General features: G+C 38.2%; 1 protein-coding gene across 2 annotated transcripts; it reads left to right on the top strand.

Moving 5' to 3' along the window:
• Nucleotides 1-10,525: 10,525 nt before the first annotated feature.
• Nucleotides 10,526-23,733, top strand: RAP2C (RAP2C, member of RAS oncogene family). 2 transcript variants are annotated; one of them, XM_077146444.1, is made up of 4 exons: nucleotides 10,534-10,981; nucleotides 11,117-11,263; nucleotides 13,733-14,045; nucleotides 22,003-23,733. In XM_077146444.1, the coding sequence occupies exons 2-3, from the start codon at nucleotides 11,189-11,191 to the stop codon at nucleotides 14,009-14,011; spliced, it is 354 nt and encodes a 117-aa protein (XP_077002559.1). In that variant the 5' UTR covers nucleotides 10,534-10,981; nucleotides 11,117-11,188; the 3' UTR covers nucleotides 14,012-14,045; nucleotides 22,003-23,733. The 2 variants fall into 2 exon arrangements, with proteins under 2 accessions (XP_077002558.1, XP_077002559.1); XM_077146443.1 differs by having other exon boundaries at nucleotides 10,526-11,263.
• Nucleotides 23,734-25,094: the final 1,361 nt, after the last annotated feature.

Genomic DNA, 25,094 nt, shown 5'->3' on the forward strand with positions numbered 1-25,094 from the left:
TTGAAGTGTTCCACAAAATTCCTGACACATAGCAAGTGTCCAATAAATACATGCTATTTATAATAGTAGTATTAAACATAATTAACCTTATCCCCTGCCATCTCCCACAGACTTCAATGTTTTCCCAGTGGCAAGTGAAGGAAGTTCCCTGTTGTAAACTCATTAAAACACTTTGGAGCACGATTGCGACCACCTTAGCACTAGGTACTACAGATTCCAGGTTAAGTGACCTCTGGCAAGTTATGGAAGCATGTCCTCAGAGGGAATACAAAATCAATAGGAATAGCCAGCTTTGCTCAAGGTCAGAGAAACAGGAGGATAAAATCTAAATTCTTTGCCATTCTCTCACTACTCATTCACTGGCCTGTATGCAAAGAAACAGAATTGTTAGCTGTGAAGAAGGTAGTTCATATACTATAGGCTATGGGCTGGACTGACCTGAGTCAGCTCAGCTTGAATTTGCACAGTTGCTTAACCTCTCCAAGCCTTAATCTTTTCATTTTTAATTGGAAATAATAATAGTACTAGACTTTTAAGATTATAGCAAGGATTAAATGAAATGGTGGGTGTAAAGCTCTTTGCACAATGCCTAGCATAGAGTCTATAATCGATAAATTGTTATTACTACACAATTAAACCATACAATTTGCCACCACTTCAAATAAGGCCTTGACATTTGAACTAGCTTAGTGGTTTCAAATGAAATTAGAGTAATCTGGGAAGCATGTTTTCCATGTCTTTTGCTATCTAAACTTCAAATCTGATCCTAATCACCATTTGTTAAACACCTACCATAAACCAGGCATTAGGTACTGCTTTAGTTTGTAAGCTGCTAGAATGGGGTAAACCAGAAATTGAACAGTTTTTTAATAAGAGAATTTATTAAGTTGCAAATGTACAGTTCTAAAGCCATAAAAATATCCAAATTAAGGCAAGGCTATAAAAATGTCCAAACTAAGGCATCCAGAGAACATACTTTGGCCCAAGAAGCTCGATGATGTTCAGGGTTTCTGTCAGCAGAAAGGCACATGGTGATGTCTGCTAGCTTTTCTCTTCATTTCACAAGGCTTCCCTTGGGGGCATTTTCTTTCTTCATCTCCAAGTGTCTCTGGATGTATGGGCTCGGTTGGTTCTGAGATTTTTCCAAAATGGCTCCCTCTTAAAAGGCTCCAGTAAGTGACCCTATCTTGAATGGGTAGAGACACATTTCCATGGAAACCATCTAATGAAAAGTTACCACCCACTGTCTATAAGTAATACTACCATACTGAAGGTGAACGTGATTGAAAGGGGTTGTATAGACTCATGTATCCCACCAATTAACACTATAAATATAAATAAAGTCTTGCATGAACTACTGCAAAAGTATGAATCTTATACAAAGAGTGTATAATTTGGGGGTATGGGGGGGAAATGATACTGTATGCTCTGGGCTGTGTTTAACAGGAAAACATCAACAGTACCGCAGTAATACCAGGGGTACATAATGGGGGGAGTGATGAGTTAAGGGGAGGTTTGGATTTTCTATTTGGTGAGGGTGTGTTTATTGGCTATCTTTCTCTTGGGAACAATTATCTAAAATTATCTCAATTATCTAAAATTGAGAGTGTTGATGGACTGTGGACTTTGGACCTTATATATGAGGCCCAGTAGATGGACGTGGCTGAAAGATGCACTGACTGAGAAGTAGATTGGCGAATGATGGTATAACCATATGATCGAATGTGGTACTGCTACAAAAATGAATGAAATTGTGAGGTATGAAACGATGTGAATAACCTGTGGGGCATTTGGTGAGGCAAAATAAGCCAGAAACAAAAGGAAAAATACTGTATGATCTCATTTAGAAAATACTTACAAGAAAACTGGGGCCTAGATAGTAAGCTCTTATAGCAGACACATTTGGCCTGAGGTGGTAATTCTTATTTCTGGATTTTTAGGAGCTGTTTTATATATGTGTAACCTGGTATTGAGAGATAAGAATGAAGCTGATAGGGTTGGACTTAAGGTAATTTAGAATACAGGGGTAAGGAAGACAACTGCCAGTATTTTAGAACTTCATTTATTTTTTGAGACCAAAGGAAGATAGTTTTATTATGTCCAGAACCTAAGTTCTCTGTAGCATGTAATCCTACTCAACCTGTCTGGATAGATCATTTAAACAATCTAAACACAGGGAGCCCAAAATAAGAATCAGAACCTTTAATCCTGTATAGCTTGATGTAATGCCTGGATACATCCAAGAGAATATGAAGCAGATAATCAAAAAGTATTGGCAAAGTCCGCTGAGGGAAGGGAGAAAGACTACCGAACTATTAAACCTTACCATCAGGGAATCCCCTGATACTGTGTCAAACATTAGGGACACCCTAATCAATAGGCCAAGCCCTTGATCTTGAGGCTTGCTCTTGTGAAGCTTATGTAGGTAGCAGAAAAGTTTAGCCATAAGTATGCCTGAGAGTTCCCTCTGACCTCTTTTGTTGCTCAGATGTGGCCTCACACTCTTTGGGTCCAACTCTGCAAGTGGGGTCTTTGCCCTCCCCCCTGTATGGGACATGACATCCAGGGGTGAGGATCTCCCTGGTGGCGTGGGGAATGGCTCCCAGGGATAGGTCTGGCACTGGCACCATGGAATCAGTGGTGCGGTCCTGACCAGAAAAGGGAAAATGGGTGTAACAAATAAGGCGTCAGCGGCTGTGAGTGTTCAAGTGGAGCCAAAAGGCTGCTCTGGAGGTCACCCTTGCACTAGCTTTAGTTGGGCATTGCTGCCTATCATGACTTGCCAGGCCGCAACCAAAACCATTCCAGCCAATCCTGAGGAATATCTAGGGCAATATATGGGATTCTGTGAAGGTTCCATGTACTGGGGTAACTTTTCAAAAGCCTCCAGTCTCCAGGTGGGTCCCTGGACCAGCTAAGTCCCGAAACCTAGAGGGCCCAGCCTCTCCAGAGCACTGGCTAGTTCCATCTCCTTACTCCTTATTGTTGATAGCCCCTTCCAATATGAGGGGGTTAGGGTGGGCATGACCTGGATACCCCTGGGGAGTGGGAAGAGGATGGGAACGGTGGTGGAGTTGTGCAGAGAGGGTGGGGTTTGGTGGACGGGTGTAATTGCTGAATCATTGTATTGATGTTTCTTTTAGTCTCTAGTGTCTTGGAGCAGCCAGAGGTTGAGAGTTGTGGAGTTGCAGCACATGCCAGGTTCTTGAATCTCTTCTGCAGCTGGTTGTTGTGCTGTGCTTTAGAATTTATTGCTTTTGTGTGTGTGTATGTTGTTTTTCACAAAGGGGAAAAAAATGATGACAAAAAATATATATATTCCTTCCAGCCTCCAATGTTCTGGAACAGCTAGAAGGAAAAATCTGAGATAATGGTATGGTAGCCCATTACAAACGCTGTTATCTCTCCTGTAACTACTTGTTGAAGAGTGCTTTGAAAACTATTGCTTTTTTCTTCTTGGCTTTGTATATATGTTACATTATATAATAAAAGAAGTTAAAAAAAAAAAAGAGTCACCTTTGGAAGACCTCTTTTGTTGCTTAGATGTGGCCTCACTCTCTCTAAGTCCATATCTGCAAGTGAAACCATTGCCCTCCCCCCTACATGAGACATGACATCCAAGGATAAAAGTTTCCCTGGTGGCATTGGAGATGACTACCAGAGATGAGTCTGGCCCTGGCACCATGGGATCAACCATGCCTTCCTGACCAAAAGAGGGGAAAAGAAGTATGACAAATAAGATGTCAGTGGCTGAGAGAGTTCAGAGTCGGAGGCTACACTGGAGGTCACTCTTATGCATGCTTCAGTTAGACCTTGCTACCTATCATAACTTGCCAACTCCCAAACAAAACCATTCCTGCCAATCTTAAAGAATACCTAGAGTATTATATAAGATTCTACAAAGTTTCCATGTACTAGGGTAACTCTCCAAAACCTACAATTTCCAGATGGGTCCCTGGACCAGATAAGTCCTGAAATGCAGAGCGGCCAGCCTCTCCAGAAAATCAACTAATCCCATCCCCCTATCCCATATTATCAACTGCCCCTTCCAACATGAAATAGTATTTGGGAATAGCCCAAATACCCTTAAAGAGTGGGAGAAAGATCAAAGGCAATGGTGGGGTTATACAGAGAAGGTCAGGTTTAACAAACGAATACGAGTGCTAAATCATTATGCTGATATTTCTTTTAGCCTCCAGTATCTTAGAGCAGTTAGAAATAAAAACCTAAAATTGTGAATTGTAACCCATACCAAACTCTGAAATCTGTTCTACAACTAATTGTTGCGATGTACTTTGAAATTTTATGTATGTTATTTAAAGAGTAGCAAGAGTATAACAGAGAAGATAGGATTTAACAAATGAATATGAGTATGGCTGCTGAATCATTACATTGATATTTCTATTGGTTATCAGTGTCTTAGAGCAGCTAGAAGAAAAAAAAGAAAAAATTGTGGAACTGTAACCCATACCAAACTTTAAAATCTGTTCTATAACTACTTATTAAAATGTACTTGGAAATTTATTGCTTTTTTTGTATATATGTTATATTTCACATTTAAAAAAAAACTTAAAAAAAAGTTACCACCCACAATTGGGTGTGGCAAATCTCCATGGAAACAATAAAAAAGATCTCACCCAGCAATATTGGATGAGGATTAAAGGACATGGCTTTTCTGGGGTACATAATACTTCAAACCACTACAGGTACTTTTCTTTATTTTCACAGCACCTGGATAAGTTAGATATTATTTACCCTTTACAGATGAGAAAGGGAGGCTAAGTGAAAGTAAGTAGCTTGCCTCAGGTCACACAAGCAGCACTGCCAAGAGTGGAAACTGGGTCTAGATGCCTCAGCCTGTGCTTTGGCTCAGTGCAGTGTCCTGTCCAACCTTTCTAAAATCTCATTCAATGACTTCCTATGGTTTTCAGGGAATAGTGCAACCCCCTTAGCTTACTAAACAAGGCTTTTCTTTATCTGTCTCTAATGTCTACCAACCTCTCTGACCTACTCACCCATAGCCCAAATGCCTCCTTCAGGAAGCCTTCCCTGCTGCCCTTCCTGAGTCTGCCATCGCACCCTATCCCTATCTCTATCACAGGACTTGCCACGCTGTACTGTAATTCTTAATTTAATTGTCCTTATTCTTAAAGAGACCATGAACTCCTTGAAGGCCCTCTGTCTTATCCATCATTGCTTGCCCAATAGTCTAGCAAAGTGCCTGGCACAGTGAGAATTTCAAAAAATGTGTTGGAATGAAAGAATGAGTGGATAAATTAATGAGTATTGAACAGAGAAGGTCCAAATACAAAGCCCTACCTTTTTCTAGAACAGTGGTGCTTAAAGGTTGGACCAGCAACAACAGTGTCTCTTGAGAGCTTGTTAGAAATGCGAATTATCGGCCCAGCCCAGGACCTACTCAATCAGAAACTCTGGGAGCAGTGTCCCGACATATGTGCGGTCTCTTTAACATCATCTCTAGGTAATTCTGATGCACCTAAGTTAGGAGTATTATTAATACAGATCCCTTAAATTTACTTGGTGCTTCATAGATTACAAAATGTTTTCCCAGTTACTACCTATGAAATTAAAAATGAAATGGAGAGTGAATATTAAGCAGTTCAGAACTATTTTAGATTTAACTCTATTGGGTAGGCTTTTGAGTCCTGAGGAACTTTCTCAGCTGTTACCATCAGAAAATAAGACTTTTGCATCTTTGTGGGAGTGCCGTCTGACCATGCTGGGATAGCACCCTCTATGATAGCAGCACCTTCCAGCAAATTCTATTGGTTGTATGAAGGATTCCAGGAGGGCCAGGTTGAATGTGATTAAACACCAAGTGGGTTTGTAGGTAAGGCCTATTCAGGCAGGGTATGGGGATTACATGAGTATTTCTAATACTTTATGCAGACATGCAAAAGTCAGGGAAGGAGGCTGCTCACAAAATTATGTGATCCTGTTCTTAGTTTTAAAAACATAGCTGTTTACTCTTACAGAAAAATTTTGAGAAAGACAGAAAAATGTTAATGGCAATTTTCCATGGGTAATGAGATGACAGCTTTATTTCTTGATTTTTTTTCAATAAGCATTATTTTTTATAATGAGAGAAGTGTAACAAGGAAATTTTACTGTTTTTCGCGTACTCAGGGAGCTTAACGTGCCGGGCAACTGGTGTAAGAGGAGGCAGAATTTGAATGGGGAGATTTGCATCTCAGAGGCTAAAGGGGTTTGTAAGATAACCTAACTGATATCAAAGGGGCTCCAGAGTATATAGACTAAGATTTCTTCACCTTATGGTAAAATTTGACTGTGTTTCTGAAAATCATTGCACGAACAACAGTTACTCTGGGGTGGCAGTTGATACAGAAGAAATGAAAGCAAAATTCTGAGTCTCAAGGGCATGGTCTCTGGAGGAAAAGCCCTCCCCCTCATCTTTGAGCCCTGGGAGTGGAAAGTTATCATTTGAGCAGTTTGTATTTATTGAGCAGTTAGTGTTTGGCAGGCTAAGTGCTTTGAATGGGTTGTCTCATTTATTCCCTAAAGGATCCCTGTGATTTAGATACTGCTATTATGCTCAACTTTACCAAGGAGAAAATGGAGTTGTAGCTAGCAAAGGGCAGTGTTAGTTAGGACTGTTTGACTCCGAAGTCCAAATTCCTTCTACCACACTATGCTACATTTGTTAGTCCTGCAAACACCCTAAAGGGAGTAATGATGGCAATAAAATTCTAAAAATAGCTAAGGTGAGGGTATAAAAAAGTACCAAATAAATTTAAGGGATCAGTATTAATAACAATACTCCTAACTTAAGCGTCATGCAGCATTGACAGGAGTGTGAATTGGTATGACCTTTCCGAAGGTCAATTGGGCAATATTTTCCAGAAGAATTTTAAATGCAAATACCCTTTGTTTCATTTATAGATCTACTAGAAAGTCACTCTAAAGATTAACTGACAAAGCTATATATGCAAGATGCTCATTGCAAAGAATTAAAAGCAACTGGTGTCCTTCAATAGGGAACTCCTCACCCAAATTTTGGTACAGCTATTTAAAAGAATGAAATAGATATATATGTTCTAAAATCACCAAGATATAGTAAGTGGAAACAAGTGAGATGCAGAATGGTGTATGCAGTTTGTAGTGTGATCACTTTTGTGGCAATCTTAAAAGATACATATAGAATGTGGATTGATAGATGCACTGGCAATATAAATAACCTTTTTATTCCTCCAAGAAAGGAAACACAAGGGCTTTTTAAATAGGTATATCTTTGGAAAGAAGTACTGAGTTATTACTTTTATGCCATTCAGAGATATTTGGGTTTTTTTTACATTTTGTTTTCTACCCTGTGCTCTCTGATTAAAAGCAAAACAAACATTTTATTAAGCCTTTTAAATAAAAACCAAATAGCTAGCATTCACTGTGTGCTAAGCACTTTACATGCAATACCTCATATATATTCTCACATGAAATTATCCCCATTTTACAGGTAAGGAATCAGAAGCTCAGACAGTGAAATCACACAGCTAGGAGGTAGGAGAGTTGCAATTTAAATCCCTGCCTGTCTCATTTAAGAACTCTAGCCCTCAATTGCCAGGCCCTGTACCTCGAATTGGTCTTTACACTCTCATGGCCTAATGAAAGTAAACTGGTGAACAACTGGAGTCTAATGAGATAATGTATGTGAAAATAATTTTCTAAGTATAGAGTTGTTTGGGGGGAGGTAAAAAAGGGACAGGGAGTTTGTCTAAATTGAGCAGACCTGTCCACTGACTCCTAAACATTTAGGATATTGTTTTTAGAGGAAGCGATGATCAAAGACTTCCTTTTATTTTCCCTTTAAAATGTTAAAATTATATTTATTGTCTTTTCCCCAATAATACCTGATCATTATTTTAAAATTAAAATGATATGGAGAAAAGACAGTTCTTCCATGATAACCCTCACCCATAATTAACTAGTTTGCTTCAGATTTTAATGGCTATATAATTATTGCATATGCACTGGCACATATTTTACATAAATGGAAGCAACGATATATTTGTTTAGTATCTTTTTCAGTCTCACAATGCATTGTGGGGTTCTTTTCATAACAGTACTTACAAATCTACATCTCTTTTTAAAATAGCAACCTAGTATTCCATTTTGTGAATGTATCCATATATATATATTTTAACATGGGCAGGCACTGGAAATCGAACCCGGGTCTCTGGCATGGCAGGTGAGAACTCTGCCACTGAGCCACTATCGTACCGCCCTTCTCATATATTTTTGAATCATGTGTAGGAAAACATTGAAGTTTATTCCCAAGTCTTTGTTTTCCTAAACAATGCTTTACTAAGAAAGCTCTTCAGGCTGAGTGTGGCACTTGGCGACCCCTTAGTTGACGAGACTGACCCAAAAGGATTCTGTACTGAGGGGAGGAGTATGTTTCACTGTATGGAGAAACAAAGAATTCTCTCCAAACCATGACCAATACATCAGAGATAGTGCATCTGCCAACAGGTGGGATGGCGTCAAAAAGAAGAGCTCCATGTTTTGACAGTTAGGGATAGAGCAGACTTGCTAAGATTGCTAAACCAGTGGCTGGATCAGAAGAGGAATTTCCAGACTCAATTACAAGCAGTGCTGGTGGAGGGCTGTGGATTCTACCAGACAGTCTGGAGACAGCTAGACGGGGAGATGGGCAGCAGAGCTCCAAATCAGGCAACAGCACGTGTGAAAGGAGCAGTGACCTATGGGGAGACTCATAACTCAGAGAACAAACCTTTTCCAGCAGAGGGCAGTGCGTCTGATATGAAGCGAGGTCCAGGCCAGCTGGAGCCAGAGCTGGGGACTTTGCTGGAGAGATTGCGCCAGGCCTGGGCCAAGGAAAAATTGAACTAAACGGTCCTTTGGATACTGTAAGTGACATTGGGAAACACTCAGGGTGGGACACACTACTGTGATTTGCCTATTTTCTAGGGTCCAGTAATTTGGATTTGTCTGTATTCAGTCTGTCCAGCCAAGCTTGCAAGTAAGGGACTTAAAATTCAATTTAACTAGGCTGGCCACCATGTTTCTCAGGTTTCTGGGTGCATGCTTGAATTTAAAAGGGGGGGACCTGCCGAAAATGTGACTAGTCTTCTGATCCTGGGGCTCTGTGGATCTGATACGAAGTTTACAAATAGAAGGCTGTCAGAGTGAAAGCTACGTGAGAAGTAACAATTTTATCTAAAAATAGCAACTTAGTGTCTAGCATTAGTAATTATTTGTTTTTGAATTTCAATGACCCTCAAGGATGACAATTAAAATAAACTTTAAAGTGGGAGAGTCAACAGTGTGAATTGCTCTGCATTTAGATGATCAATGATTAAAGGAAATTAGTCCGCTGACCTAAACAATTTCCAATCAACTGTTCCCTGCATATTGGTTTCCCTTTCTGTTACGTAGTCTTTGACATCAAATAGAGGCAAAAGTGAAGTAGCATACCATGAGTCTGTTTCCAATGCTGTCATTTTGCAGCCTTGTGATAAGAAAGTGAGTGATGGGGTCAAGGCAGACCTGTCAGATGATAAAAGTATTGCGCGTTTCTGTGTTTAATTATTTGCCAGGCACGGCTAAGTAACACGCCCACATGGGAATAGGAAACAATAGCATAGTCTAGGGGTAGTTTGCATGAATTTCTTGGAAAAAAATAACAAGTGGAGGAAATACCAGCAAAGACCATCAACTTTCTCGGCCGTTTTATTTTCCCTGCAACTTCTAGCTCAGAGATTTTGGTCTTCTCCCGGTCGCTGGATAATTAGCTGGTGGTCCCGTGTCCTGGCCAAAGAGAGATGAGTCCTCAGGCCTGGCTGGGGGAGCGTGAGCCGCGGAGGGGCTTCACCCGGTTGGGAGGTGGGACCGTCAACAGCCACGGCTGCGGGCCGGATAGGGGGGACGCTGGCAGTCCACCCAGAGGTCCTTCGTCCCGGCCCGAAACCGTCCCCGACCCGCTCGCCCTCTCGCCCGCTGGGCAGGGCGCGGCCCCAGCGCCAACCGGCTCGCCCCGAAGAGGTGGGACTTTCCCCACCGGAAGTGATCCCGTCCAGTCTCGGGGAACTGGGGCACCTCAGCCAGTGTGTCAGGGAAACCCTTCCGGGTGTGTGCTGGGGGTAGGGGGTGGGGGTGGGGGGGTGGCTGAGGGAAAAAAAAAAAAAAAGAGGTGGGTGAGCCTGAAGTCCCTGCGGCCGCTGCGGCCGGACGGCCCCCCGCCCCTTTCTCCTCCTCTGAGAGCGGCAGCTCTGGGGCGGCGGTGAGACCGAGGAGCCGGCCGGTGGCAATGGCCTTGGCGTGACAGAGCCTCCCGGGCGGGCGGGCGGGCGCGGACGGCAGGGTAAGCGGCGGCGGCGGCGGCGGCAGCCCGGGGCTGGCTGGGAGCGAGGGGTGGCGGAGGTCAGGCGGGTAACGCGCACCCCTCTCCCCCTCGCAGGCCGGACGACCCCCCGCGGGAGCCGGGACCCGGAGACCCGCCCGGGCGGCAGTGACTGGAGCGGAGCCCGCAGGCCAGGGCCGGCTCGGAGGCGCGAGCAGGAAGCGGGGTCCCTGGGCCACTTTTGTGTGAAGGGCGGGGGAGGGGTGCTTCTCGGACGTCCGCCTTCCCGCGGGGGCCCCCTTTCTGCAGCGTCCACCCCCCCCCCCCCCACTTCCCCACGGAGGGGCAGGTCTCGTCTCCCCACCCTCGCTGGCATCTTCCCGGGCTCGCCCTCGTCCCCACGCCCCCTGCCTGGGCTTCAGTTCCTATAGGAAGGGCATTACCATCCCATCCCCACCCACCCCGACACTTCGCTCTTTCCCCTCCCCCTCTTTTAACTTCCTCTTCTTCCCCCGTTGGGCCCTCGGCTTCTCTGCACTCTCCTCCCCAGTTCGCAGATTTCCGCCCACCTTCCGCCTCGCCTAGCCGCACCGCAGCTAGCCGGGTGTTGTCCCCCCACCCCTCCTCTGGTAGGAGTTGGTGAAGGTGAGACTCATGAGGGAATACAAGGTAGTGGTGTTAGGGAGCGGAGGGGTTGGCAAATCTGCGCTTACTGTGCAGTTTGTCACTGGGACTTTCATTGAGAAATATGACCCCACCATTGAAGATTTCTACCGCAAGGAGATCGAAGTGGACTCTTCCCCCTCCGTGCTGGAAATTCTGGACACCGCAGGAACTGAGCAGTTTGCCTCCATGAGAGATCTTTACATCAAAAACGGCCAAGGTTTCATCCTCGTCTATAGTCTGGTTAACCAACAATCTTTTCAGGTAACCAAAACCAAGTCTTGTAATTTGTTAGAAAGGGGTGTGCTAATCCTGCATCTGCTTCTGGTTTGCCTGAAACTGTGCATTAATGACTGTGTTTGCTTTTGAAAGTCAGACATGGGCCATTTTTGAGGTTACTCCTCGCATGGAAAAGTCTCGGGTTGTTTCTATAGAGAGTAGTGCAGTAATAACCGTCAACAAATATCTTAAAGTTGTTTGTAGGTCCAAGAAAAGTGAACAAGGAATAGACGGGCCAGTCCGCCTATAGTTAGCCTGGAATAAAACCTTTTGAAGCTGCTTGTTCAATTCAACAAGTATTGATTAATTTACTCAACAAAACACAAGATTTAACTGATAATCTCCAGCAAATAGAGCACTTTGAAAGGAAAATTATTTGGAGTCCATTATCTTTTGCACAGATAAGCTCTTTCTGTCTGCTTCCCCCTCTGCCTCTATTCTCACCCAAGTTTCTCAACTTGAATCATAAATTTGAGTGCTGCAAGATAAAGAACCCAAGACCTGCCTTCTAGGCATTTTACTTAGAATGTGTGGCAAAAAGGGAAGTTACTAATAGAAAAGACTAGTATCCAGAATTAATAACCAACAAAAAAGCAAGAATGATTTTCTTTTTGTGCCATAGTTCCAAAGTGTTTTTGGTAGCATTGACTATAGAAAATGCAGACTTCTTACCCTGGCTGGTTAGCCAAACTGGATGTGGTCCAGTTTCTTAGGAAAATCTGTCCTGTCCTTCACTGTAAGACAGAGTGAAGGTTTAACATTGTTTTAAGAGCTGCAATAAATGTTGCTATTTATTGCTTGAAAATAAATAACCTCATATTGACCCATTGTATTGACTTCCATTGACTTAGGAAATGGATGTTTTTTCTGCATTTAAAGGTAAGCACTTAATGTTGTATACTTAAGAGACTAAGTGCTTTAGCGGGTGCAATTTACTAATTACACTTTTCTTAGTATTTTTAAGGTACTGTGGCAAACTTTTCCAGTAACTTGACTAATATAGCAACTTCTGAATTTTTTTTAAGATGTTGAGTTGTTAGTAAATGAATCAAAGCTATTGCAACCAAACAAAAGTTCATTTTATGTAGGCTTAAATTCCAAAACAATAGTATCATAAAAACATTTTTCCCCACAAACTACCAAAGTACTAAAGGTGCTATTTGACAGGCTTTTTTTTTTTTCTAAAGGATCCTGGGGAGATTTGTTATTCTATTAGCTGACTCTCTTGAGGCTGGAAATCTCTTGAAGGGTTTTTCATAAGATGTCCATTATATCCACTTCTGTTATTGACATAAATGGGGGGTGAAAAACTGCCATCATTTCAACAGAGACTATTACTCTTTTGAGCCTAACTACCATAAGTTTGGATTCTCAGCTGAAATTTGTGTTTCTGTAAGGACACAGGGAAATAAAGCTTAGCCTAGAAGATTGAATTGATTATATGATCAAACAAAATTGTTGCAAATACCAAATAACAGTATTTGTCCCTAAATTTTCAGTCCCGTTTTTCCTTCATTCTGCCCATGTATATTCTGTGTTTACTGTATCTGTTCAAATTAAACATAGATTTTATATTTATGTCAAATCTTTTGAGATGAAAAACAAAAAAAAATTGTGGTGTAAGGATACAATCTATGATATCATCTTGAATCAATATTTTTTCACCCTCCAAATTGATGCTGCTGGAGAATTGTTAAGACTCTTCTTCTTATTTTTTGTAGTTAAATGGTTTTTTTATTAGAAAAAGTAATACATATGGAAAAATTCAAGTAGTAAAAACAGAGGTATGTGAAGAAAAGTATGACTTCTTTCCACCCCAGAATCCCCCTTCATTGTTCTTCTCAGGAGTTGCTCACTTGAAGTGAATTTAAGTATATTTTAAGATTTTGCTGGGATAAAGGCATACCATTAAATTTAAAATGAAACATTTAAGTGTATTAATCTGTTCTTAATTTTGATCTTCTAGGTAAATTCTAAGGTGTTTTTGTTCCCACCTAAAACACTTTCTCTCAAGTACTCTTGCTAAATGGCTAGGAATGCATAGATGCAGCAAGCCTGTGCTAGGATAACAGGTGTTACAAAGAGTGATGATGACAAGCAGGCAAGAATATGGAAATGGCCAAACATGCTCATGTATGAATGGGTTAATCATATTTGGGGAACTTCCTTTTTGAATTAGTATAGAATGGGGGATAGAAGTGATTATATGAGTCCTAAGGTTAGTATGTAACCTAAGTTTTATATTATTCTCTATATAAATCTGGTAGGTAGGACCTGTAGAAATGATCTAGTTCCTAGTTCAATGGAGAATATTTTCTCTATTTGGGTGTATGATTTTAGTTTGGACATAGCTAAATATTCTCACTGAGGGATAACTTTTTGTGATATTTTCATATTTCTGTTATAGTTGTACAAGCAGCATAATTTTTTTTCTCTTTGTGATTATTTGAATAGGATATCAAGCCAATGAGAGATCAGATTGTCAGAGTGAAGAGATATGAAAAAGTCCCACTAATCTTAGTAGGAAATAAAGTGGATCTGGAACCAGAAAGAGAGGTTATGTCTTCAGAAGGCAGAGCTCTGGCTCAAGAATGGGGCTGTCCTTTCATGGAAACATCGGCAAAAAGCAAATCAATGGTGGATGAACTTTTTGCCGAGATCGTCAGGCAAATGAACTATTCATCCCTGCCCGAGAAGCAAGATCAGTGTTGTACAACTTGCGTTGTCCAGTAATAAAGATAACCTCAATCATGGCCATACCGAGCAGGTTAGTTGTTGGTGGAAATGTGTGAGCCCGGTGGTATTCTGTTTTTGATCAAGGTTGACAAAAGATTGGTTAATATTAATACACATTGTACTACCTTAAGTCTGTTTATTTCTAAAATAACATTTTCCTTAGCATAAAAGCAGTCAGCATTCAATGCAGAAAATAAAAAAAAATACAGATAAGCAAAAAGAAGATGAGAAATTGCCTGCATTCCCATTACCAAGATTTATTTTTTAAAGTGACCTACTGTTCTTCCCTTTCTGCTTTATTGATAATATTTCTTTGGGGTGAGTTAAAAGGTAATGTGCCTTTTTCCTGTCTTACTGATTTAGCATCCAAAATACACAGGACAGCATTCAATAATATTTCAGAAGATAATTAGTTTTGTTATGTTTGCTAGGCTTTTATATCCTGGGCTAGATAGAGAGCTTCTATAATTTACTAATCACCCAAGTGCTTGATTTAACAGGGTTCTTATTTTATCAAGTTCATCTGTACCTTGCATCCAAGTGATATAAGTGACCTCTGATTATAACAAATTATAGTGCCACAATGTACACTGACTTCATAATGAATATATGATTCGAATGACAGTCTGGTTAAATCATCTGTGATGTGTTAGAAGGGACTGTCCTAAATGCAGGAAATATTTTTATACAGTGTAATAGATAATGGAGTTAAGAAGAAGCAATAACAAATCCTCAAGCCTTTCATTGAATTGAATGATAACTTAATAAAAGTTTTTAAATGAATGAAGTTTTGAAAAATGAAGGTTATATAAACTTACTGAGCAATTAAAATGAAAATATTTTATTTACAGCCTAATCTTTTAATCTGGATTAGAATTGGCCAGATAGTCTCACTTAGACATTAACACTTAGATAATAAAACAACCAATATTTTAGATGACTGAGAAATGACAGCAAATGCCAGACTAGCCTGACAGTGTCAGGGATGGAATTGATCTTTTTGAACCAAGATTGACCTCAAGTCTAGGAGGCAGTGTTGCAAATGGCAGTAGGCATTCCAGATCGCAGTGATGATTCCTAATCAAAGGTCTGGCTTTATATGTGCTCCCTAGAGAAAAGACTAACAGCCCCTAATTTATCTTTGCAGACAAGGTCTCCTGCCCGGTAGTGTCATCTTTGAAATTGAAGGATGGCAACTGTACTTCATTCAAAATGCCTGTACTTGTCAGTCTTTTAGCATACCAGAATATGATGAAAACTCCTTTATTTTCTTATATCTAGCTACATTTGCTGTCTTAAAAAGTCACTATTCAAACGATATAATCCAGCATATATTTTGTTGGCAGTATCACATTTAGCAGTATATTCCTCTTGAGACACATGAATGTAGGTGAGTCCCATGTTCTTGTTCCTGTAATCTCCCTGTTTAAACTGTAAGCCAGTTTAAAGTTTGAACAAGTTCTGTGGTGATCACATCTTTACCATTATACTTTATTTCCCTGACACTCCTTAATTGGACAGATGCCATAAGTATACAAGTATTTAGTTTTATAATCTTTATTGAAAAATTAACCAACTCCCACAGAATGTTCCCAATTTTCTTTTCAGCATTAATGTATACAAATATGGGAAGTAAACTGAATAAAATTGATCTCATTCATGTACGGGGCCAGCTGTCTCAGTCAAACTGACAAATGAATAATTTCTAAAGCTCCTTGTGAATTAGTTTTGAATTACTTTCATTTTGCAAATTTTTTGTGATCTAAATTATTTTAATGCATTTGGCTATCTATAGGAATGAATATGTAGTTTTCTTCCTTTTATGTTTTTTTTATATCTTAAGCCAACTTTAAGTCCTATATTTGTGGTTGGTCACTATTTTAAAAATTGGGAAATATTATTAATACCAATAATTGCTTATTAAGTTGCCTGCAGAGCTTTTTTTTTTGCTTTTGTTTTTGTAAGCAGAATGCACATGTGAAGGTGTAGAACTTGAAATAAAATATTTAGTCAGCTGAATTTCTGAAAATATAGGGAATTCCCTGACTTTAATATGATTTTTAGAACAAAGTACATTATATGCAGTTCTCTTTCTGACATCATTTCAATAAGATTGAGTGGATTTATATGGCAATCTGTAATCTGAGACCAGTAAAGTTTGTGGTTGTACTCACTCTACTTATCTAAAAAAATAGGCAGTAGATTTTGAATCCTTTAGCTCAAGTCATGGAGCTGTGAAGTCCCTCAAATCGCATACTGTCTTAAGAGTCAAACTTTGACAGGTAAAGGTGATTTGAGAAAGGTTTGTCTTTAATATTTAGAACAGTACTTTGTCCAATTTAGAAATTTTAAGACTCAAAGAAGTCAGAAAGACTGTGATTGTTAGCTATTAACTGGTTGCTCTTAATTGAGCGTTAAAGTTTATTAATGCTCTGAGAACTGCTTCTGATAATTCCTCACATTTATTTCTCACCACCCTTCAATTTGGGTCACCAATATCTTACCCAGCATCTATTTATCTGCATGGCTCCCAGGATTGCTTCCTCACTTTTACCTTCTCACTGGCAGTAATCTTAGTGTAAGCATGGTCAGATTCTTTCTGCACTATCTCCATGCCTGGCTTCCTTACTGACCCAAGGAGATTACCATAAAGTGCTTTGAAGGACTACTTTTTATTAACTGCATCATAGCTCTCCTGAATTGGTGTAAATAGTGGGCAGTTGGCTGTTTAGGTATATGTTGTTAAGGATGGATGTTTTGTTAATAATCTAATACTATAAAAGAAGTAAAACACTGTACTGTGGGGATTCAGGGAAAGGAGAGACCTCATCCAGCTAGGGCACGATTGACGCCACATTTTGGACTAGATGATTCTTTGTTGTGGAGGCTGTACTTCACATTGTCGTTGTTCAGCAGCATCCTTGGCGTCTACCCATTAGGTGCCAGTAGCATACCCCCCTCCCCTGGTTGTGGCCACTAAAAATATCTCCAGATATTACTAAATGTCCCCTGGAGTGAGAAGGCAAAATCAGCCCTGGTTGAGAACGACTTAGAGAGTTTGGGGAACAGTCGTATTCAAGTCAGGTCTTGAAGAATAGGTAGGATTTGAGTGGGTGGGAGAGGGATGGAGGTGGATTCCAAACAGGGAATGCCAGAAATGAGCGAAATAATACTGTAAAATATTCTGTCAATTCCTTGAAAGGGAAGAAGTACAATAAGTGTATCCCTTCAATGTGGCGATTTGGTTAGACCCTTTCCACAAATCGATTTTTTTTCAAAAGTTATTTTTCAAGGATTTCTGTATCTCAGTCCAGCACTGATGAAAGTTATAAAAAAAGAAAGCAGAAATAAAAAAGTATTCTTCACTACAGTTTGATGGTCTTCTGCAAAATTTTAGAACATTTTTCTCAGTATATTATAGAATGGGTTTTCCCAACAAGCAAAAATGGTGAATAAGAGTACCAAACACCAGGAATTGAACTGAAAGAACAAAGATCATTATTTATGTCAGCCCCGGTTCATTATGTATGTCAGCCTGAAGAAAAAGGGAGATTCTTGATTGAAGACTAGCACATCATTTCACATGGCAGCAGAATGCCTGGGATGTTAACAAAGACTCGTGAAGGGCTTAACACATCCATGAATGTCATTTTAGTGTAGCTGGACTTATTATTTCTAAATACAGTGGAATTGGCATTTCAGAGTTCTTTAAAAATAAGTAAAAATGTGGAATCAGAATAGTTTCTAATCATTTGTTTCAGCTTTTATAATATGCTGGGGATTTAGCAAATGTGAAGGGAAAATCATCAAAAGTAAATCATATTTTGGACTTTAAAGTGCTGGCAATTTCATATCCAAGTTAAATATTCATATCACTAAAACACTAGGGGGGAAAAAGTTAATTTTGTTATATGCCTCCTTTTTCCCCCTGCTGCATTTTGCATGTCACTTTGAGTTGGTGGGAGGGGTATTGTTTATTTTAAATGCTCATCTATCATCCACTATACAGGGTAAGCCAAAGTGGATCAAAGGCAAGGAGTCCTTGAAAGGAGGAGGACACTGATTTGGCAGTGGAATATACCATATAGGTCTACAGTGGACCTGGGGTAGAAAGGAAGGGCAAACTTGCTTTGCTGTCACCACTGCCCCTTATTCTCTCAGACTTTCACTGACGCCCACAAGGTTCATGATTTGGGACTATTAGGAGTGGATAGGTGCCTAGTTAAATCTGCTTTGGGTGTGGAGGTGTTGGTGATTAGAATGACTCTTTGTATATCAGTTCCCTCTTTAACTGCTTCCTTTTAACCTCAAGATTAGGCTTTTATTGCAGAATGAAATACCTATGAGCCAGTTTTACTCCATTACCTCCCTGGCTTAGAAGGAGCCATCAGTAGAATTAACAAAAATTGCGTCATAGGGTTGGAACTTTGCCACTGAGAAAGTGTTCTAGCCATACTACAGGAAAGATTCTCCTTGTGGGATTACTTCTCAGTGGAATTCTGTAATTCAGAAGATAATGTCACTAAGAAAAACTTAAATCCTGTCAGCTGTTTGAAAAACTTATCCTACCAAAAAAACATCCTTACAAATTCTTTTGATTAGCTACAGTCATAGAAATATCAGGCTTAGCAAAAAAGCAATTTAAAGTTGAAAACAGCAGTCCTACCTGGTCTAAGTCAAAGCAAGCAGATGGGATCAGTAGCTCACATTGCTGCTTATCAGTGGACATGGTCACTGTTTCAGATCTCATCAAATTAATTTAACCTTTTGAAAATGTAGAAAAGTCTAGAACGTAAGAAAAATAGCTTAGCCCTTCCCTTCTACTCTGTGTTCACTATGAATTTTAGGATGCATGCTCTCTTTAAATCATGATTCCACCTTCATTCAGTGATTCTGTGCCATAGGTTTTGCTTTTGCTCTCTGTTTAACCAGTGAGCACTTTTCATGACCTAGTCCTCCCACCCCCAACAAGCTTTGAAATTATTATGCAAATTAGGGTACAGAAACGAAAGAAGATATTTAATAAAAACATAACCTCTAGCCACAGAATCCCATCATGTTGTTCTACTGATACAACATTTAACTTGAATATTAAAATGCCAAGTAAAAACTGAAGGGAAATTCATATAAAAGAAAAGTCCTTTGGTTAACTCCCCAGAATATCGTGTCCAAAAACTAAAAAAAAATTTAAAACCAATTATGTTTGCACATTTGTATTTGCTTAAAAGAGAAAGAATGTTAGTAAATTCCATTATATTTAGAAATAGTCCAGCTAGGCGAAAAATGACATTCATAAACTGCTAAGCCTTTCAGGGGCCTTTGTTAATGTCCCAGGCATTCTGCTGCCACGTGAAATGATGTGCTAGCCTTGAATCAAGAATCTCCCTTTTTCTTTAGGCTGACATATAAATCATGATCTTTGTTCTTTCAGTTCTGTGTTTGGTACTCTTGTGTACCAATTTAGTCCACTAGGGAGACCCTATCCATAGTTTCCTGACCAAAATGTTTGGCTCTCTTTTTTACTGTTTTTGACTCTCCCATAATAAAATTTTATTGGCAAAAAGTGAAAAAGTGAAACCAAGCAGTTAAGCAAGAATACAGGTAGAAGCTTCCAGAGTTACAATTTGTTGGGTGCCCTCCTGGAAACTTGAGAGTAAGGACAAGGATAACTTGTGTTCTAGCTTGCAAGCAGCAAGTCATAATTTGCAATGTGTGTCTGGATGTGATATCCTAGAAATTAAAAAGTACTAGTTTGACCAGCTTCCTTTAAAGCTTCTGAGATACATATTCTTAATGATTGAATGTTAGTGCACTGAAAATGTTGCTGTCGCAGTGTAGAGTGAAAACATTTACATTTTGCGTTCTGTGAAATTCTAATCTGAGGCAGACCATCTTTTTTGCTTGAAGGATTTATTACTACAGAGAATTATAATTTATTACCCTCTTAGAAAGTAGCTGGTATGAACATTTTGTTTAAAAGTATGTCTAATATTAATATTGTTGAGTCTGACCCAGGGGTTTATCTGTGCCCCTTGATTTCACTGTAGTATTTTTGTTCTGTGGACCAAATGTTAACTGGATTTTGGAGGGTGTAAGGAATTGACAATATCACCTTTTATTTAATGTAGGTGGAAGGCTGTTTGTATTTCTAATGTTTATATTGGATAGACATAAATAAGAACTATTTTATTTTCTCAACTTGACTTCTGAGAATGCCTAAAATATTAATTTGTCTGATATTACAAGTCCTCATTATTTAAAAGCCATAACTACATTTGAAAATCCCAAGCTGTTATGGTTGCTTATTTTGAAAGTGTGGATTAAAACTCATAGCACTCTTATTAGTTCAAATTAATTCAAGAAATTAAAAAGTCTTCACTCTGAGTTGTTAAAAGGTCTCTACTATGAATTGCATATACAGTGACATACTATTGTCTTCAAGTAGGAACAAAAAATTTAAACTAGGCTAAAAAATATTCCTTAGTCAGGATATTAAAGACATAATCCTGTTCTTCTAGAAATGTATAACCTAGAAGGGAAATGGAAACAATACCTGACATTTATGTAGCCACTTATACTTTATAAGATACTTTCACATAATATGTTATCTTTACAACCACTCTGTGAGTGAAGTATTTTTACCCCTATTTTAATGGTAGGGAAACTGGATTTGCCTGAGTTTACATAACTTCCATCCTAATTAACAATTTCCTTCAAAGAAAAATATGCATAATTTTCATTAAGAAATCGTTTCCATAATAGTATTAAAAGAGGCAAACTTTTGTTCTGTTTTTTCCTAATAGGTTTAAGTGGCAGGATTTCATTAGTAATGAGAGGAGGAATCTTCTTTAAAAGTAGTCATTTTTATGATATAGCTGCTAATAAAAAAGAGTTATCTCAGATACTTTGAATAGTAGTAGAAGTGTAGCTATCAAATGAAATTAAAATTTTGCATTTATAACCACTGGCAGTCCTTAGAGTGATCTTAAATTGGTTTCACTTGTCATTTTTTCACAGTTGCTGTTCTCTTTGTTTCTGGCTTTATTTAACTTTTTTAAATCTTTTACATTAAAAAACAAACATCATGCCGGTGTGATGGTGGCTCAGTGGCAGTATTCTCGCCTGCCATGCCAGAGACCTGGTTTGATTCCTGATGCCTACCCATGCCAAAAAAAGAAAAAAAAAAGAATAGAAAACATCATTCTACTCCTCTAGAAGCTATTTGGTGATAATAACTTGCTGCTGGAAGATGATGTGTCTGAATGATCGCTTTTTCCCACCACCAGGATTAATTGAAAGGGAGCAAATTTATCAGCTGTAAGAGTAGAGACTGAGGAGTCCCTATCATAGGAAAAGGTCCTATGGTTGGGAGGATGTCCAAACAGGGCATACCAGAGTAGGAAATGCTGTGACTACTGTCACTTCTCCTCTAGCCCAAGCCAGGGCACCTAGCAAGTGTTCAATATCTGGACCTTGAATTGGATCATTTCCTTGTTCTTAATTCTCAAGAAGCTAAATTTTGAAAAGTCTAGCAACCTGTTAAGTTAGCTCATAATTAATATGCATTTAATTCTAATATTCTTTCCAGTAAAAAAAAATATGAAGAGGTCAGAACTAACATTTGCAACACTTTTTATACTGTAAGCTCTCTTAAACTAGTATGAGCATTTTAATATTGTATAAAGTAGAATAACAGTATAAAGTATAATAATATTACAAAAATAAAGTAGTTACACAAACACACACACTGTATGATATTATAAATCCAAAGCATTATTACTATATTTCTGATTTTAAGTGATTTTTCAGGACCACATGAAATTTTGTTTTTTTTCAAATGTAAATTGATGAGAAACACAGTGAAATTCTACCTTAAGGTAGTTATTATGGTACCACTTTCACATCTTTATTGATCTATTGTCAGCATTCTCATTTTAAACCATAATCCATATTTCTACATTTTTATGACATTTTTATCTTAATTGCAGATAAAACTCAGAGGAAATTTGCACAGATGCTGCTTTGGAGAACTTTACAACCTGGGTTGCAGAACTGAGCCTTGGTAAACCTGTCTCTATTACAGCATGTTGCCATACATCTAATTAAGTGCATAAGGTCTTTGGCCTTCAAGATCCATCGACCTTAAACAGGAATGCTTAGCATGTTTACCATATGTTTAAAAATCTGTTCTTTATCAATCAGTCCTTTTATAGCTTTCTAAGTTCTTATTAATGGCTATTATGCAAGGATTAATTTTTAATATTTTAATTGATTTCTTTAATCAGTCTTTCAACTTGTATTTATTAAATACTCAAACTCAGTATTACCTACTCAATGCCTTTTAAAAGAAAGTTATAATGGAGAAAAAAATTGAGCCTTAAACAAATGGTTACTTCTGTATATTACCTCGCACCAGTGCTTCATTCTATTTGTAAAATCTTTCTCCTTAAATGGTTGGCTAATACTTTGAGACGTTGTTTACGTGTGGCAGTGTTGTAAAAAGAAACTGAAGATCACGTTTTACCTGTATGGATGTAATATCCCTTTTCTTCAAGTACAGTTTGTGACGTCTTTTTGTACTTCCGTGTTCTGAAGGTTACAATTGATATTTGAAATAGATTGTAGAGCATTGAGCTGAAGAGTTAAGCATTCAGTTCCATTAAGTTTTCACATGTTTTAATCTCATTTTCAGCATCAAATTGCAGCAGTAACATTTTCCTTTCTGTGAAGTTCTAAATTTAGTTATGACCTACTTAGCAATGCCTTTGAAAAGGGATATTGTAGCCATGGTAAATTAATTGTATATCTAAACAGAGATAGCTCAGCTTTGCCTGTCAGGCTTATAATTGATATCTAGTCAACTTCTGCACATGTAAATGAAATTTGAATAAATTCATATACACTTTCTAGTTCTTAACATGTGTCCTTCTGAATAATAGTTTAAAGCAATATTTGTTAAAGTTTTCTTGCACTATCATAATTGCTTTTTAGTTATTTCTCAAGAAGCATGTTCGTAGTAGAGACAAAATCTGTAACAGGAGGGAGAATAGCACCAAGTCTCTGGGCTATATATATATGTGTGTGTGTATATATACACATATATATACACACACATATATATACACACACACATATATATATGCTTTTTTTTTGCAAATGTGCTTCTACTAGCCATTGCCTTCCATGTTGTTTACCTAATCAGCACATTTTGTCTGAATACTTGAACATTTTAACAGTGACACAGGTATAGAAACAGACAGGAAACTTATAAAGAGTAATCTTTTGGTTCAGTTTTAACATGGCAACAAGCGCTTTTTCTAGCAATGATTTTGAAATTTTGTAAGCTTGACAGTATTTTGTTGTTGGATTTTCCTTTGGTTTTAGTTGTTGTATGGTTTTAATTTGCTGAAGTTAGTTACTGCAGCTCACCTACTGCACCAAAGTTCTCGATTTTAAGAGCCCAGCTTTAGTCGTTTGAACATGCTTCTAAATAAAACAAAAACAGAAAAACCAAAACTATAATAATAGCTCAATAACTTTGTCAAGGAAAGCTCTAATATATGCAGTGATGGATGGTTTTTGAAAGGGTGTGGCAATTTTAAATTTATATTGTGTGTGATGTTCAAATAAAGTGATATCTACATTCATGTGATTTATTGGTCAGCATGACCATTAATTATTGAGTAGAAATTGATTAAACTTTGATTTCCTTTTTTTAACTCGTGTTGCATTTGATTCCTGATCAAATTCCCTCATAGTGAAATTTTGTTCTTAGCTTTTGAATTTTATGGTGATATTGTAAGTGTGGAGGCAATCGAAACATTGTTCCATATTTCTAAACTGCTTGAATTGAGTACCTAATTTAAGTTTGCACTTTAATACCAAACTTAAAACCAAACACTCAGTTCAAAGTACGTTAAGTGATCATGGTTCTTTATTAGGTGGGTGAAATTATAAAGGAATCAAATAATTCATAATGATTTAAATTTTCTGAAGATTACTGATTTTTAAAAACAGTATTTTGTTCCTATGGGTAGTTTTCTCTCATTCTTTCTTAGAAAAAAAAAATAGCAGTGTTCACTGTCATTGACTTCAGCAGCAAATTTGACTTGAATTCACTTAGGATGACAGGAATCACGAGAAAAGTGATTTAAAAGTGGTTTCTCCAGCACATTTTAAGAAAAGGGACCAAAAGTTATTTTAGCTTCCTCAATAGATTGCATGTCAAGTTGCTTATTAGGATAATAAATTAATATTAAATGCAATATATGTCTTGTCTTTACTATGGCATCTGTTTAGGAGTTGTTCAAATCACTGCAGTAGGGCTCTGCAAATAAAGTCATGTTACCTATTATGGATCTAATGTACTGTAATTTTATCAGTGAAAAGTAAAATCTGGAATAACAAGTACAAACATTGAACAACGAACTATAAAGATTTGTAAAAGCAAAATTTTTCCAGTAGATTTCATTCTTGTCATTTTGTAAGATGACCCTGCAGTCCACCTGTTTGTAACTTTTTTAATAAAATAGACATCTCTATTACTGAGATTGGTTTCTTGACTTATTTTCATGTATTGCTTCTTTTTCTAGATTTGCTAACTTATAAATCTCCCTACTATAACTGAAAGCCATTACTTTTTATCAAAATGATAATGTGTATTACTGTACATGTTTAAATGGAAGCTAAAAAATGTTCACTTGTTTCCTTAGTCACCATCCTGGCATATGTGTGGGGAAAACAAGAGATGTCCTAAAATATAGTAACTTTTAGAGTAATCCATTTGAATGACATAAATAAATTACAAATTATAGATAACAGGTAAATGAGAATAATATATAGGACTTGTCCCATATCCAGAAAGTGGCCTAATTACAAGTTTGTTGGCAGGTAATTGTCTGTGTACAGGAAGTTTCAAGCAATATAATTAAATTTTGAAATACTTAAAGAATTAAGAAAATTCAACACAGTTGTCACTTCTTTTGGTAATCACTAATTTACTGCCTAACTCAATATTTTAAATCGTTGAACTGAATACATTGTTTAACCTCATTGATTTTTTAACCCATAGTCAATCTTT

Source organism: Tamandua tetradactyla, chromosome X, assembly GCF_023851605.1.
Source record: "Tamandua tetradactyla isolate mTamTet1 chromosome X, mTamTet1.pri, whole genome shotgun sequence".
NCBI classification, from domain to species: domain Eukaryota; kingdom Metazoa; phylum Chordata; class Mammalia; order Pilosa; family Myrmecophagidae; genus Tamandua; species Tamandua tetradactyla.

What these genes read in the sequence shown, in the direction of transcription:
- RAP2C (XM_077146443.1), top strand. Translation starts at nt 10,991, where the DNA reads ATGAGGGAATACAAGGTAGTGGTGTTAGGGAGCGGAGGGGTTGGCAAA. An exon ending in TTAACCAACAATCTTTTCAG is followed by an intron (nt 11,264 to 13,732) that starts GTAACCAAAACC and finishes TTATTTGAATAG; the next exon opens with GATATCAAGCCAATGAGAGA.